The following is a 13,885-nucleotide window of genomic DNA, read 5'->3' on the forward strand; positions in this document are numbered from 1 at the left end:
GGATTTGCAATTCAGAAATGGGTGGCGGCGCAGCTTGTTGCCCGCCTACCTGCTATATTGATGTAATATTTATGTTTCTATATATTGTAGTTGAACATCAAAAATATATATATATATATATAACTAAAGAATTATGTTCTGTAATTCATTTCAGTCATCAAGATCCTATAACTCTTTAGTAAACAAAACTAAAGAATTATGTTTAAACCAAAACTCTTTGCTTAACGTTTTCTTAACTTATTCTAACCAGTACCACTTCGTCACGAGTCGTGCCCAAATTGATGGCCTTAACTAGAGGTACACAAAATTGGCTACCGGTTTCAATGGAGAAGTTCTCAAACCAATTACAACCCAATACTAAAAAAAGCTAGAACGGATTCTTTACGGTTGGAAAATGCTCCAACGGTAAGTTATTTAGTTCTTACGGTAATTTTAAAGTATAGCCAAATATAAAATTGGCTTATAAATACATTGTTATTCAAAAAAATTAAATTAAAACATTCAACACAAATCCAAACCTACAAGTTATCACTTGCCACGATAAGCGAACTTAATAAAAAATAAAAATCAAAGTAGAAGTAAAAAAAACAAACTCTATTGCATGATACTCTTCATTATTAATTCATTCTTCATGATATTTGAACGTGTTCAGTTCACCGTTCAAATTGTTCGGCTAAAGGACAGTTTGCTGCAGCTATTCTCTCTCGGAGGTTAAATTTCTTGGCGATTAGTGGCCGGACATCTTCGACTCCGACTAAACTTTCCAAAAATGGGATTATGGAAAGAAGCTCTTGATCTGAACGGTCATCGAACCAGCTCTCTATTGGAATGCCATTGTCGACTTGAAAGCCGAATGCCTGAAACAAAAGTGTTTAGCAACTTATATTAGTCAGTAGAGGTGGCAATCTGTGTCGGGTTCAAACGGGTTAAAAAAGAAAAAAATATTACCAAGTTGCTACTCTCGTAAGCCATACCTACTCAAAACCAGCTCGCTAAAAACTCAAACCGAGCCAAGCTTAAACGAGCATGATACCGAGCTCAAGCTTAAAGTTAACCTTATTTGATAAACAAGCCCAAGCTTCACTTATCAAGCTCAAGCTGGCTCATGAGCTTAAACAAACTTATTATTTATATAACTTTCTAACAGATTTTATATATATATATATATATATATATATATATATATATATATAATTATTATTATGTGTAAATTTATGAAAAAAAATAAATATCAATAATGTTAGAAATAATAATTATTATTATAATTAAAAATATATACAATAATTATAAATGTATATAAACACACTAATAAATAATATATGAGCCGAGCATAAGCTCTAGTGTGTTAAACGAGTAGAACTCGGGCTCGGCTCGGCTTGTTTACACCCCTTCGTGCCTAGTTAACTGGTTAACAGATTTCAAAGCAGATTACTAAGTTAAGTAGTTTGACCAATTTGACCCGAGTCAGGTTATCTTAAATCAGAAAATTTGAAAGTTTATATTTAAAAACATTGGAAGATGATTAACTTTTATAGATAAATATAACGATTACCCAAACAAAAATCAGACCAAAGCCGCTACTTTTTTATGCAATTTACGCTTATTCAGAAATACTTCGAATATGCAACTGTCAAAACCATTTTACTTAAAACAATAATTCACAAAATATTTTTGAAATTTTACAAAATAAAGGCCATGATATAACTTAAAAGCTTACATACCTGTGGAGAGTTGTCAATCATGACAACACGTGCCAAATCACGACCAAGAACTGATAAATCTTTGAGATAATTTCCTTCTAGATAGACACAAGACTCACGATACACACGGTGCCTAAATACTTTTCTCTTGGGATCCAAAACATTCAGAAGTTGTTCCGCATAAATGCTTTGACTAGCAGTAAATATAATTATTTCAAAAAGTCCAGCCACCCTTTCCATGAATTCTTTAAGGTAAGGACGACAACAAACATAGACTTTATGGTCCTCAAGATTAAAGTTGACAGTAAATGTGAAGTCAGCGTCTTCGCAAGGTTCAAGTGTCGAGTGCACCAAAGTCTCTGCCAAATAAAAAAGTCAACTCAAGGGATTGCACAATAAAGAAAGAACTAATTTCATGGTAGCCGGTAGGTACATGTGGTTTACCCATATAAAGGGTATATTTGTCATTTCACACCCACTTAACAGTAAAAAATAACTTCATCCTAGGCAAGAGACCAACCATGTTACCAGCGTGAAAATCACTGAACTAAACGTATAACTATTAGAAACAATGTAGTAGTGTGCATGATTCGTTTTGGACCCAAACTAAAGCATCGGTTTTTGAGTTTCGGAAACTGTTCGGTTTTGGTGTTTTAGGTTTCGGTTTTTCAGGGATTTTTATAACATTTGATGCATTAAACATGACTAAAAATAAATATAAATATATTGTTAGGATAATAAATAACTACTTTACAACAAACGTATGCCATTGTAAGGATTTGGAAACATGTTAAGCAACTTTTCACGAGTTTGAGTGGTGAGGAAGAGCATCGCCACATAGGCGCCACATAAGCAGTAAAGTCACTCACTCAGCATGTGTTATAAGTTAAGCCAAAATTGTTACCTCTAATACGTTTTTTTTCTTGTTAAAAATTAATAACACAAATTTAGTACAATCAAAAGATTTTAAAAAATACTAACCGTCCAAGTCTAAAACAAGAGTAGTTGGTGGGCAACTCCGTGTCTGTTTGGGAAGTAACACGGGCCTAAAAGAGGGGACCACCGATGCTAATTCTGGCAAGTTTTTTATGAAAAAGTAAGGATCAAATTCATCAAAGTCTTCATATTCTTCTTCATCCATTTGAACATCAGATGGCGTATGATCGTGATCATGTTCATCAACACATTCTAACTTTGAGTCTTTCATGCATTGGTATATGGCTGAAACTTCACTAGATAGACCACATCCTAAATCTGCATCAAAACAATGGATAGTAATATAAAATATGACAGAATAAATACATACACATTTTCTTTAATGAAACAATTCATATTCATTCATTTATATATATATACAGGATGAGAATCCTAAGAGAACTCTTTGGAAATTGAGAATTTTGAAAACCATTTTACGCCACAAAAAAACCTCTTTAAAAAATTATAAAAAAAAGTTATTAAACAAAAAAACGAAAATTTTAAAAATGTAAAAAAACCAAAAATTTTAAATTTTTCATCCAGATTTCATTAAATAAAAAAAAAACCTTTAATTATACACATATGTATAATTTTATTTAATTTTGATTTACATAATGTACACATATGTACATTATCATTTATCTTAATTGTACATATGTGTATAAAGAATAAACTTGTATAAAATTAAAAAATATGTATTATACATATATGTATAATTTTGCTAAACCGATATTTTGTTTTAAATTTTTTTATGAAACCAAGATGAAAAATAAAAAAATTTGGTTTTTTTTACTTTTTTTATTTTCGTTTTCTTTTTTGTTTTATATATATTTTTTGTTTTTTTATAAAAAGAATTTTTTTGTGGTCCAAAGTGGTTGTCAAAGTTCTCAATTTCAAAATGGTTCTCACATGATCCTAATCCTATATATATATATTTATAAGCAGCTTATAAAACATTTGTTAAATTGCATATTAATTGCATTAAGCAAACAGAATTCCCATGCTAGTATTAAAATAAATAAAACTTATTATAAACGTATAATCACAATAGCAGTGTAATAATTTACCTCCGTCTGCGATTTCTCCATCTACAGCTCTGGAAATATGGAAAGTAGGAGAAAATATGGTTCCGTTCACAAAAGTTTCAGTAGCATTACATCCCTGCAGCATATCAAAAAAGCACTAGTGAGAACCATAAATTCAATAAACTGGTCTTAAAAATTCAATAATAACTATTAGTCTAACGCAGATTAAAAAATGTATATCAATAAATGAGAGTCCAAAACTAACTATAATCAACTTAAAAGAACTAGAGCCTTCAACGATAGTCAAGATACAATTTTTACAACGTTAATAAAATAAAAGTATAAAAACCATGGAAAATATAAATTACCTCAGAATCCACGGACATGTTGTTGATTGCAAGATAAGAATCATCTTCTGAGCATATATTAGCGTTTATATTAGTCACGTCAACATTCTCTTTGCTGTTCCTTGTACGGGTGACTGCTGCTAATTACAATAGAAACTAGACGTCACACGGCATTCACATTTATAATCACCAAAGTTCAAGAAAAAAAATAAACTAGTGTCATGAAAAAACAAGTCTATGAATACAAAATTTTTTTTTTTTTTTGAAAGGCGCCTACAAGATTATCTAATTCACATCATATGAACACTTTTACAATCATTTAAGACTTAAGAGACAAAAAAAACACATTTTTAAAGAGTCAATCACACAGCAGCTCTTATAATGTATCGTTGACAATGAAAATACGGGTGAACCGGTGAACAAGATGGAGTAATCTAGTTCTTAAATAGTCAACTATACCGCAGTAGGTATGTAACTGCTTATTTAACCACTATTTGATAGGATCATCCAAATCAGAATCACTTTATACAAACACCAAAAGATTATCATAACAACTTGATTTAAAAATGTCAAAAAAAACGTTTTTATAGCGTGCATTAAAGATAACCAACTTACCAGGTTTTTGTTTTCTAGCAGAAGATGTAATCATCTGAGAAACCTTGTTCTCTTGGTTGTTGACATCTTCCGGAACCTTGTTCTGATTTCGTGATACTTTTGGACTACCGACTGCTTTAGAAGAATTTCTTCCAGTTGATACTTTCTTGGTTTGCATCTCAAACTTTAGGAAGATCCAACTTTAGGCGTTTATCAATTTCAATTAATTGAAATGTTTACAAGTTCTGGTCTCCTTCAAATTGTCTGCACATCATAAAGTTTCCTACATTAAGTTTTTGAGATAAAATAGCTGTCAATATTATACATAAGATTAAAACCTTATGTTGGTGGCAGCGCAAAAATTCCATTAAGCCACGTGGCAAGTTCTAGTAATGCCATGTCAGCAAAATATTTCATTTTTCCTAAATTTTATTACACTTAAAAAAACACGTTGACTTTTTTGGCCGTTTACTAACTTATTATTTGGGTTTATGATGTCACCATAGCGCGCAATAATTCCATTGAGCCACATGACAAGCTCTAGTTATGCCACGTCAGCAAAAAATTCATGTTTTTTAAATTTTGTTATACTTTTATAAAAACATGTTGATTACCCTTTTGCCATTTACTAATTCATTTTTCGAGTTTATGCCGGCAGGCACCATAACGAACTTAACCAATAACCAAATTCACATCGATTCGTTTCCACATCGCACGGGTTTCGTTATACTAAATATTTAGTGTCGGTACCGTAACGAACTTAACCAATACCAACCGAATTCGCGAGCTACGCCCCCCGCAGCGTGAGGGTTTTGATAACTAGTTAAATTAAAACTCTAATTCTGCAACAGTGTTGCAAACTACTTAATCCATACTATATGAAACCAGAACCTAAACTCCAAAACCATTAAGCCAGCTTCTAAACTTTGGTTAGGACTGCCACGTAGGCTCTAAAACTAGTTAAGCTAGTTGCTCGTTTTAGTCCTATTAGGACCGCCACATAGGCACCACATCAGCGTTTATATATGCCAACATTATTACCTCTAATAGTGTTATTTTCTTGTAATCACTCCAACACACAAACACAACAGCTAATTAAACCCATTTACATTAACAAATCAGCATACCTGATTCCAACTGGACCAATCTTGCAGCTGAATAACACTACAAACAGTAGCTATGCAACAAGACAGTTGATCCAGACAACAGTAAAAACAACACGAAATATGTGATAAATTAATAAATCCAAAAATTTCGGCCAACTTTTTTTTACGTTCCAAAATTTTCAAACCCAAATGGCGAAACCGAACCAAAACCCAACACCGAAACCAAACAGTATTTAAAACAAAAAATCAATACTTCGATTTTTGGTTCGATTTTAGCACAAAACCAAACCGACCCATGCACACCCCTAATTGGAATCATGAACATAAATAAAAACAAATCAAATTACTGAACCCATATATATTTAACATAAATCATAACTAAAAAACCATTAAAAAAAACTACTAAAGATCAAATCTTTAACATAGCATATAACCAAATAACCCTAATTTAACAACCAACAAAACCCTAAAAAACCCTAATTACACCAAACCAAATTTAACCCACAAACAAAACAGCTAATTAAACTTATTTGCGTTAACAAATTAGCATACCTGATTCCAGTATGATCAATCTTGCAGCTGGATTACACTTCAAACAGTAGCTGAAAGTGAACCCAGACAACGGTCAAAAGAAACGCGAAATATGCGACGGATCTAAAATATAAGCTAATGGGAAGTGAAATTATTTGAATATGAAGCAAAAAGCTTCGAAATTTACGAGTTTTCCCTCCAAAACAAAGAGAGGGAAAACCTAAAAAGATGTTGAAAGAAATATTTGGGGCTGATGATAATAAATATTTCGTTATTATTATTCTTAATATAATAATAATAATAATAATAATATTAACAATATTAACCAATGAGTTGGTGGTAAGAGAATTGGTACTTCATGTGATTCAAATTTGATTCTTAAATTGAATGGGTGTATTTTCGTGTCTTCGAGCGAATGTTCACGGCCATTGGTCTTAGGTGTGGTGGTTTTCTCCGGATCAAAAGACGAATGTATCCCGATGCGATGAATTTAATCAGCGGTGAATTTTAGTCAGTAGCTCATGTAGAGGATTCGTTGGCTGTTCAAAAAAAAGAAAATTTCTAGAGTAGTAAATTATTACTTGAATATCTCTTCTCGATACTCGATGGGGATGACGTCGGTTTCGATCAAATGACGATGGAGAAAGGTGGGCTAATTTGTATGGGTGGTTTATCTCCTAATCCACGAGTTTGTTATTTGTTCTAACTATATGTCTTCTGCATGATTCTACGCGACAACCTTTTGGTTTAAAATCCATTTTTGTCTTAATTAAAGTGAGTGTTTGACCGATTTTCAACTTATCAAGCTATATCCTTTCGACAAACTTAATCCCTAGTTCACCCCAAAAACTTTCGTTTTACATGTACTTTAGCTCAGCCGTTTTTTTAGATAAGGAGTTTTTTTTAACTAATTCAAACAAAGAATACCGGGCGTTACCAAAAAAAACATTTTTGTTTTCCATTTAGTTCAATAAAAAAAATGCAACCGCTTAGTATTTTGGTATATATATGGTCGCGATACCTAAAGTAGATTTAATATCATTTATATTTAAAAAAAATGATATTTGGTGAAATGTATAAATGTATAATCTCGTGTATTATTAACGTGTTATAGGCGCTTTACTTGTAAACTAGATATAAGCTAGATGAGAGAACTTGAATACGAAAACAATATTACATTCTAAAAGGTCACACGTCCTGAAATTACTCACACAAGCATGCTTGACTACGAAAACCAAGTCTGTTAACGCCAATGCGTCCGAAACACAAACCAAACTCAAGACCAAGATAAATGACACTGATTACTCTTAAAACAAACTGAGGCTGAGATTCATTTAAATTAAAGATTTATGTATCTTCAACCAAAAAAAACTATACTTTTTTCCCATCAAGGGAAGCAATGTACCTATGACTCATGAATAACAAACAATAAAACATAAAAATCCTTTTAAAAAATAATAACAAACAGGGTCGGCTGGGCCTGCCTAGTATGACTCAACGGGTCAACATTCACCGCCACCAATCGGGCACTTTTAATCTCCGGGCTCTATTTACAGCAAGTCTCTCAAAAGGAACCTTATTCCGTACCTGTCTCCATATCATATTAACAGCGTCGTCTTTTTTTGGCGGATATTGGTATTCAAAATGATGTGATACTTCTTTAAGTTGTTTCCACATTTCGAGCCATCTTTCTTTTGGAATTTTTCTGAGTTGTTGGACCATGTAACCGGGAGTTAACGCTTCTTCAACAGAGAAAAATATTGAAAATTTGTTGTAGTCTAGTTCATCTTCGAATGGCAGTTCGATTCGGTCACTCACGATTACGGGTACACAGTGGCTCACGATAGCGTCAAACAGTCGGTTTGAGGATGGAGTGTCGCCAGCTGGATTTAGACAGAATTTGGATGAACGCATACCCTGAGAAGACTGGTGCAACAAAAACCATATTAATATTATATAATCTGAAAACTTGCATAATAAACATGTCAAATAAATTCATTCAAAATACTTAAGTTTCATATTTACTCAATATGCATTTCATTAAATTAAATTTGTAGTAAGACGATTATACCCTTCTCTTTACATGTACGCTCATATACTAAGGCAAGTTTTAAGACAAGGATACAAACGTCAAAATTTTGAAAATGGATATATTTGATATTATAATTTTATTTCGGGAATATATAAAATATCCTATATTAAACATCCAAAATGTGATCAAGAACTTGAACATTATATAAAAGTAACTTACAGCTTTTATGCTTTCTCCTGTTGCATAGCTAGACTCGTAATGAACATCATCGTATCCTTTTAATATTTTCTCCAATTTAGCGCGTACCACGCCTTCCTGCACATCACATTATTTACTATTTAATTCGACTATATACAATTACTGAAATATATGTTCAAGTTTATTGGTTACGTACAGATTTTCTCACGGTTCTTCCTCGAAAGAAAAGAAGCGTAGTTCGTGAGTTGTAAGGGTCCACAGAATTATCATCTACGAAAGACTCCATTACATGCATATAAGGGGCAACGACGTCTTTTTGCAGATTTGACATGACTTTGGAGTAACGCCCAAAATCTGCAACGATTAGAATTGATGCGTTCACTTCTTCTCGAAGAAATCTGAAAGCATTGGGATGGTGCATTGGGATTACATGGTCTCTTCCTTCGGTCCGTTGCCAACATTTGGATTGCCTCAAGAACTTAAGTATGTCAACCTATAAAATTACAAACATATAATCAATAATTTTGAACAAAACACACACACACACAACCAACTTGACCCATTTTCAAAAATGTGGTTGAACTTGTCACCTCTAATGACACTCAAAAGTATGGTGAAAATCACATGCTACTTACATTGAATAATATGATATTCATGTGCAACCATAAAGTTCTCCAAATATATGTTTAGTTGTTTTATTGTATAACTTAACTGATTAACACATAACCATCCAGCATTTATAAGGTTTATCGGTTACATTAAGTGAGATCCATGTCTTCTTATTATCTAGATTCTAGAATCTTTAATGAAGCAGAAACTTGAATAAAAATATTGTCTTGAAGATTGATTATAACAATATAAGGGGAAAAAATGCAAAAAAAACTACCAGTAAAAAAAGACTAGTCACGCCTTATTATATGTTGTTACAAATTATCATCTTAGTTTGTGAACCATCAACATATATTCAGAGTAATTCTTAATTTACACATTATTAACCTTTAAGCAAGAGTCACACATAACAACATATATCTGCAAGTTCTTTGCTTGTGAATACATATAACAGCATTGAAATTTCCCAGCTTTATGCAGGGAAAATATTAAAATTTTAACTGCATCATCCTACTAATTAACAAATCATACTTAAGGGCTGTTTGGTAGACTCTTAATGATTCCATTAAGAGGCTACTTCTGAATCGGTGAAAGGTAGAGTGTGTTTGTTTCACTTAAAAGACACCTTGTAATAGTTCATGGAGCCTCTTAATGGGGTAAGCTTTAGAAACATTTTGACCAATTCAGACTTCAGAGGCTTACTCTTAATCGCTCATGCCTCCTAATGGCTTAGCACAAGATTGCCAAACGGGCCTTAAGATCTAACAATTACCGTGTTCAAGGCTTCTACAATCCAACCATGAAATCGAAATCATTATATACCCTTTTATCTGATAACTTTTTTTCTTTACTTCTTTTTCAGAACCGAAAATGAGTAAATGATAACTTTTTTTCTTTACCATACTATTCGCCTACTCGCAGGTTATGAATGATGCATCATAACAAAGAAGGATTCCGATAGAACAAAGAAGGATTCCTTAGCTCATAATCTCATATTCCGTAGTATAGCTGCAAATTCTAATTTAAATTTGTTGCTATAAATAGTTAATTCCTGATGAAACTAAGTCATAATGCGCGCGATATTAAGTCAGTGATTCACCATAAACGATCAAAACAGTATGATACAAACCTATATCTACTACAAGTCTACAATTAAACTCCTTAACTAATTCATTTTAACCTGACCCATTTCGACCCAACCCGTCCCAACCCAAACCAAATTAACCAGGTCCTAACCGTTCTGACCCGAACCCGCCCAACCAACCCGTTTACCAGTCCTATAACAACTTCTTAACCAACTCATACCTGCAATTGCCTATCAATCTCCCGTATCCAGATCCGTCATATTCCTCCCATGTGTATTAAAACTCAACGAACTAGAACAATACCTAACTTATGCTTAAGTCGCGTGTAACTGGCATTAAACACGTGTAATCAACTATGCACAAGCAGAGTTCGGTTACGCATGTGGAGCTCTGGTTAGGCGCATTATCCTGCCCCGGTACACATATCCAGCACCGAAACACATATAACCGACACTTAAACCAACTATGCATGCATAAACAGTAATAAATAAACCTAGCTGACGTCGGTTACACATGTAGAGCTCTAGTTAGGCATGTTATGTGTGTAGCTCTGGTAAGGCGCATTTTCTGACCCCGAAATGCACGTAACCGGCATTTAAATACACATAACCTACGCTGCACACGTAACCAGTGCCAAAAACCAGAAGCAAGCCATTTTGACCCCAACCCGTCCCGACCTAAACCAAAACAACTCTTTCTTAATCAACCCGACCCATTCGCCAATTCTATACAATACAATTACAAACCTACATCTAACAATCCAACTAAACACCTTCTTAAAAGTTAAACCAATTCATACCTGCAATTGTCTATCAATCTCCGTATCCGGATCCGTCATATTCCTCCCGTGCGTATTAAAACTCAACGAACTAAAAAACGGCACGAAGAACACCTCCGCCTCTTCCCCGTCCCAAACCCTAACCACCTCACTAACACCACCACACTCCCCACACAACAATGACTTCATCATCCAATACTCCACACTATGCTGCTGCTTCAACCCCGAATTCCTCGGCCACGCTGGCATATTCTTCTCCGTCACCACCACATCATCACTATCACTATTATTATTATTATATCCTGGATTGCTCGGCCACGGTGGCATATTCTTCACCGTCACCGGAATATCCTTATTATTATTATTATTATTAAACTTCCGGTTCAGCATACCAACATTAAACCGGTTCGGTAAGTCGTACATGTAAACACGGAGCGGTGATCCGGTGCGGCACGGTACAGAGTCATTTCTGGTGGACGACAGGAAGGATAACTGAGAGAAATGAGATCTGAGATCAACGGCTCCGATTGGACCGGATCCAAAGGCGTTAATTGAGATTAAGTAAGTGGTGATGGTGATAATTAGGAATGTAATGAGTGTGATTATTGATTTACTAATCATTTTTGTGTGTAAAGAGGTTTAGAATTTAGAACGAGTGTGTGTTTGTGTGTATTCATAATAATAATAATAATAATGATAATAATAATAATAATAATAATATGGTTAGTTTGTAAAGTGGTGTGAGTTTGAAGGTAACGGAGGATTGGTGCATAAGGTATTGAAAAAGTGAAAGTGAAGGTGAAGGGTTGACTGGTGGTGTGTTGACGAAGATGAAGTTGTAAGTGGTGTGCGGATCCGTTATTAACGCAAGGGATATTGTTAAGTAAGTTTGTGTAACTAAGAGGTAACCAATTAGATTTCAGGAGCTTAGAAGAGAGATGGCACCGGGAGTCGATACGGTGTCGTTTAGGATTATTATTATTATTATTATTACTTTATCTTGATACTTCAATACTTCAGTTTAGCACCGTTGCCGTCGTCAAGAGGAGGTACCAATGTTATAAAAGCCGGCATTTTAATTGTATTAGATTGGACTAAAAAATGGTGTAATCGACCATTCGTAGTGGCAACGTGGCCACCTGCGTTTTTGGAGGATAACGTGGGGAGTTACATATCTGGGACCGTTCCCGTCGCTTCGTTTTGGGCTAACGATAACTTCTACCATCATGGGTACTATCTGGGTGATGGAATATATCCAGAGTTCGCGATAATCGTTAAAACATTCAGAGACCCGATGGATTAAAAAAGACAGTATTTTATGAAAGTGCAAGAGTCTGCGATAAAAGATATCGAGAGGTGTTTTGGTGTTCTTTAACAACGATGACATTATGTTAAAAATCATTGTCGTCTGTGGTCTTTAGAAAGAATGAGATGTGTTATGTATGCGTGTATCATAATGCATAACATGATCATCGAGGACGAGGAAAGAGCAATATGTCCAACTTTTATACCGGGCCCGGATCCACCACGGACTCCGGCAAGTATGGAGCAACGACTGGAAAACTCGGATTCCGTGCGGTCAAGAGAGATACATAACGCACTAAAGGAGGATTTGGTCCAACATATTTGGATGTATCGGCCTCTGCCTGGTGAAAACGATGATCAAAACGAGGGCAATAATGAAGACGATGATGAAGACAACGACGACGATGGTGAAGACGATGAAAATGACGAGGACGACAACGATGACGAAGAGGGCGAAGACGACGACAACAACAACGACGAATAGTTTTTTTTTTATTTTCATGTAATATTTATTTAATAAAATATTATTGTTATTTTATTATTCTTATTAAAAAATTAAAAAAAAAAACACAAAGTGTAAAAGTGGTTGGGCGCCACGTGGCGCATAATGCCTCGGGGTGGAGAGTTATGACTACAACCTATTTTTGTAAAAAACCATAACTCTGACCGGACGCCACGTGATGCATAACGCCTGGATGTGAAGAGTTATGACTACAGATGATCTAAGTGGTGTGCGGATTCGTTATTAACGCAAGGGATGTTGCTAAGTTTGTGTAAGAGGTAGCCAATTAGATTTCAGGACTTTTGAAGAGAGATAGCGGATTATTATTATTATTATGATTATTATTATTATTACTTTCTCTAGATACTTCAAGACTTCAGTTTAGCACCGTTGCCGTCGTCAAGAGTAGGTACCAATGTTATAAAAGCCTGCATTTTAATTGTATTAGATTGGACTAAAAAATGGTGTAATCAGGCTGTATCGGAATGTTCAACCGGGTTGTATAATTTACCTTATAATTACATATAAATATAACTTTTAACTAAAAAAAAAATACATGATTGCATAATAAAATATCGTTCAAAAGTTAATCCATGTTCAAAAAACAATACAAAGCACTTGATTTTCAAATAAAGTTGTTTTAAAATGAAGGCGCGCAATAGATTTATGTCATCGGAGTGTTGCATGCATCGAGTTTACGATCACTTAAAGGATTATATTCACTCTCAATGTCATTCTTATCAACAAGAGTATAAATACTTTCATTTTCAACATTAATAAATATGAAGTTTTGGTTACCTATAATCATAATATACAAAAATAATATAAAATAAGTAACATTTTAAAAAAATGAGCCAGAAACATAAAAAATATGGTGGGCTTTTAAACCGATTTTTTATGAAAACCGGCCGATTTGATGTTCAATAAACCGCTCAAATATATACCGGGTATAAAATATTGGGTTGCTCACCGAAATCCGGTTCAACCAGTTGAACCGACCATTTTAAACCGGTTTTTAAAACACTGATTAAGGAGTTTTTCTTATAATGATGGGTTTTCTTTTTTAATGGTCTTTCTCGGTGAGTCATGTCACAAACA

The 13,885-nt window shown here is 34.0% G+C and overlaps 2 protein-coding genes across 5 annotated transcripts; both read right to left on the reverse strand.

The window, feature by feature from the left end:
* Nucleotides 1–461: 461 nt before the first annotated feature.
* LOC143576375 (uncharacterized) lies at nucleotides 462–6,536 on the reverse strand. 4 transcript variants are annotated; one of them, XM_077060472.1, is made up of 7 exons: nucleotides 6,300–6,536; nucleotides 4,663–4,905; nucleotides 4,069–4,187; nucleotides 3,743–3,836; nucleotides 2,682–2,954; nucleotides 1,722–2,059; nucleotides 462–857 (listed from the first exon to the last, which is right to left on the reverse strand). In XM_077060472.1, exons 2-7 carry the CDS (start codon nucleotides 4,817–4,819, stop codon nucleotides 654–656), a joined length of 1,185 nt encoding a protein of 394 aa, XP_076916587.1. In that variant the 5' UTR covers nucleotides 4,820–4,905; nucleotides 6,300–6,536; the 3' UTR covers nucleotides 462–653. The 4 variants fall into 4 exon arrangements, with proteins under 4 accessions (XP_076916587.1, XP_076916588.1, XP_076916589.1 ...); XM_077060473.1 differs by having other exon boundaries at nucleotides 4,663–4,924; XM_077060474.1 differs by lacking the exon at nucleotides 6,300–6,536 and adding an exon at nucleotides 5,769–5,788 and having other exon boundaries at nucleotides 4,663–4,924.
* Nucleotides 6,537–7,525: 989 nt separating this feature from the next.
* LOC143576394 (putative arabinosyltransferase ARAD1) lies at nucleotides 7,526–11,669 on the reverse strand. Its single transcript, XM_077060496.1, has 5 exons — nucleotides 11,317–11,669; nucleotides 11,002–11,232; nucleotides 8,705–9,001; nucleotides 8,530–8,625; nucleotides 7,526–8,204 (listed from the first exon to the last, which is right to left on the reverse strand). The coding sequence occupies exons 1-5, from the start codon at nucleotides 11,599–11,601 to the stop codon at nucleotides 7,788–7,790; spliced, it is 1,326 nt and encodes a 441-aa protein (XP_076916611.1). The 5' UTR covers nucleotides 11,602–11,669; the 3' UTR covers nucleotides 7,526–7,787.
* Between the last annotated feature and the right edge of the window lie 2,216 nt (nucleotides 11,670–13,885).

The sequence above is a fragment of the Bidens hawaiensis genome, unplaced genomic scaffold (genome assembly GCF_021521415.1).
Source record: "Bidens hawaiensis isolate Kalapana, Puna unplaced genomic scaffold, B.hawaiensis_p1.1 tig00028088_1, whole genome shotgun sequence".
Taxonomy (NCBI): Eukaryota; Viridiplantae; Streptophyta; class Magnoliopsida; order Asterales; family Asteraceae; genus Bidens; species Bidens hawaiensis.

Bases quoted from the DNA above. Each gene is read 5' to 3' on its own strand.
- LOC143576375 (XM_077060472.1), bottom strand. From the start codon at position 4,819: ATGCAAACCAAGAAAGTATCAACTGGAAGAAATTCTTCTAAAGCAGTC. The intron at 4,188-4,662 runs GTAAGTTGGTTA...TATTGTAATTAG, and splicing joins TGCTAGAAAACAAAAACCTG to CAGCAGTCACCCGTACAAGG. The intron at 2,955-3,742 runs GTAAATTATTAC...GTTTTGATGCAG, and splicing joins TGGAGAAATCGCAGACGGAG to ATTTAGGATGTGGTCTATCT.
- LOC143576394 (XM_077060496.1), bottom strand. From the start codon at position 11,601: ATGATTAGTAAATCAATAATCACACTCATTACATTCCTAATTATCACC. The intron at 11,233-11,316 runs GTGAAGAATATG...GTGACGGAGAAG, and splicing joins ATAAGGATATTCCGGTGACG to AATATGCCAGCGTGGCCGAG. The intron at 8,205-8,529 runs GTAAGTTACTTT...TTGTTGCACCAG, and splicing joins CAGGAGAAAGCATAAAAGCT to TCTTCTCAGGGTATGCGTTC.